Source organism: Ailuropoda melanoleuca, chromosome 10 (genome assembly GCF_002007445.2).
Source record: "Ailuropoda melanoleuca isolate Jingjing chromosome 10, ASM200744v2, whole genome shotgun sequence".
Classification (NCBI taxonomy): domain Eukaryota; kingdom Metazoa; phylum Chordata; class Mammalia; order Carnivora; family Ursidae; genus Ailuropoda; species Ailuropoda melanoleuca.
This window is the reverse complement of record NC_048227.1, coordinates 38,785,233-38,787,336: the sequence shown is the minus strand read 5'-3', so window position 1 is coordinate 38,787,336 and position 2,104 is coordinate 38,785,233. Positions and strand designations below refer to the sequence as shown.

Below are 2,104 nucleotides of genomic sequence, written 5' to 3'. Positions count from 1 at the left end.
GTAGCTGTTAGCCTGGTTGGAAAAAAGAAGAGAATCTTTACACAATTCCACAAGGAAATAAATGAATGACTTTACTTGGAGGTGGTCCCAAATTTCTTTATTGATTAAAAATGATACTGCAATCATGTTCTAACTGAAAAGAATATGTTTCTCACTTACTTGAGAACTTCATTAACTTCCTGATGAACTATTGCTTTTAACATCATTATTTTACCATTGTCATTGAACGTTCATGTGGAGTGCTTTGTTTTATGGTGCAGTCCCCCATAAGAACCATGAAATGCAGATCCTTTTATATTAACATGTTTAGATGTCTTCAGAGATGTAAGGGGCTGTTGCTAAATTTTTCACATAGTAAGTCTGTGTTGAAACCATGACAACAGTCACAATGTGCCCCAAAGGGCCTTCCATGGGGTCATCTGGGTAAAATACAACATGAACAGGAAAGGGTTTTACTAAAATTAACAAGATCAGATTCTACTCTATCTTGGGTAGCAGTTAAAATAAATGGAGCCTGCAGTCACAATTCAGTTTTATTCTAATGAGACTCTCAAACAAGAGCATCAAAAATAACAAATGAAGCAGAGAAAGACAAGTTTCAGAGAAAGACAAGCATCCTCCTTTTTAAGTTTAACCCTATACCTGTACTCTTATTACTATTCTCCTTAACCTTCTTCTTCTAGAATTTTACCTTCACCAATTTGTTAAGTGAGTAGTATTGATTAAAAGACGTTTGGTATGGCATGGTATGGTATGGTATAGTATGGTATGGCACAGTATTATATTTATTGTAAGAGAAAATATGTCAAGGCTTGTTAATGGAAATAAAATGTTTACAACAATTTTAAGGAAAAGCATACAATTCAACAAATATATATATATATATATATTCTTATTAGTGACCATAGAATGGTGTGAGATAAAAATAAAGCATATTTAGAATTCAACAAAATGAAGAAGGTACAACTGAAATTAAACTGAGCACTTGCACTCAGTTACCGCCAAAATGGGCCCCCTTTTAATGTTAATAACATAATAGTGAGAGTGACATCATGCAATAAACAGTAGTTAGAAGCAAAGTAGAACACGGAATAGCTAGTTCTTCCTTAAGAGGAGATCTTTAGAGCATATGGGGAAGAGTTTGAACAGTCAATAAATGATGATATAATAAACTAAAGAACTTGTATTATGTTGTTAAAGGTGTTAAGCTGGTCCTCCATATCAAATATCTTGTATTTATTTTCCCAATTATTGTCGTAATGGTCTGAGCAAATATCCTCATGTTTGTGGATCTACAGTGTTTGATTTTTTTGTTTATTTGTTTCTACACATTGGCCTTGTTTTCTGAAAGGGACTTTGGTTGAAAAGCAGAAAAGCTTAGTCACCTAGCAGCCAGTGAATGAAGCCTGGAAATAACAATAATGACAGCAGTATTCTGCTTGTACTGGTCTCCTCATCCCTTTGTGCTGAGACCATGAAGGGAAGGAATGGGAGTAGATTCTGGACACTTTACTAAAACAAAAATTCCAGGTGGGTCACTAATGACCTTTGGAATCCAAAAGGTAGCATTTTAGAAAGGTGAAGGATAAGTTACTAATACGCTTTTAAAATAAGGCACAAAGAACAACTCTAGGAAGAGTCAGAAAGATAAAGACTGGGGTAACAGTTGAGTTATAAACCAAAGAGAACAAACAAGTATAATAGATAGATGTTTGATGTGCATTCCATTTGGACATATTTCTTTGAAAACACTGAGAAATTAACACACTGAGAAACTGGATGGAAGGGTCAGAGCTTTGTGCATGTGTATGAAACTGTATTTAATTGAAGGCATCTTAAGGCACTTCTCAGCCTCTGACAGATTCTTAGGTCATATTTTTCTTCTTTAGGGAAAAAAGTTTCTAATGCTTCTTATTTAATTGTATTTCTTTTTGGAAATGTTGATGTATAATGGTTTAATAATAATCCTTAATTCTATTTTCTCATTAAGTATATAATTCAAGGGTTAATTAATTCTTTTTTTTTTATTATACTATGTTAATCACCATACAGTACATCCTCGGATTCCGATGTAAAGTTTGATGCTTCATTAGTTGCGTATAAC

General features: G+C 33.5%; 1 protein-coding gene across 1 annotated transcript in view; it reads right to left on the bottom strand.

The window, feature by feature from the left end:
* Positions 1-306: 306 nt before the first annotated feature.
* IL9R (interleukin 9 receptor) overlaps positions 307-2,104 on the bottom strand; it is a 70,413-nt gene continuing 68,615 nt past the window's right edge. The window contains exon 10 of the mRNA XM_034669604.1: positions 307-419. Coding sequence (XP_034525495.1) covers positions 307-419 — 113 coding nt within the window. The remainder of the gene's footprint in view (positions 420-2,104) is intronic.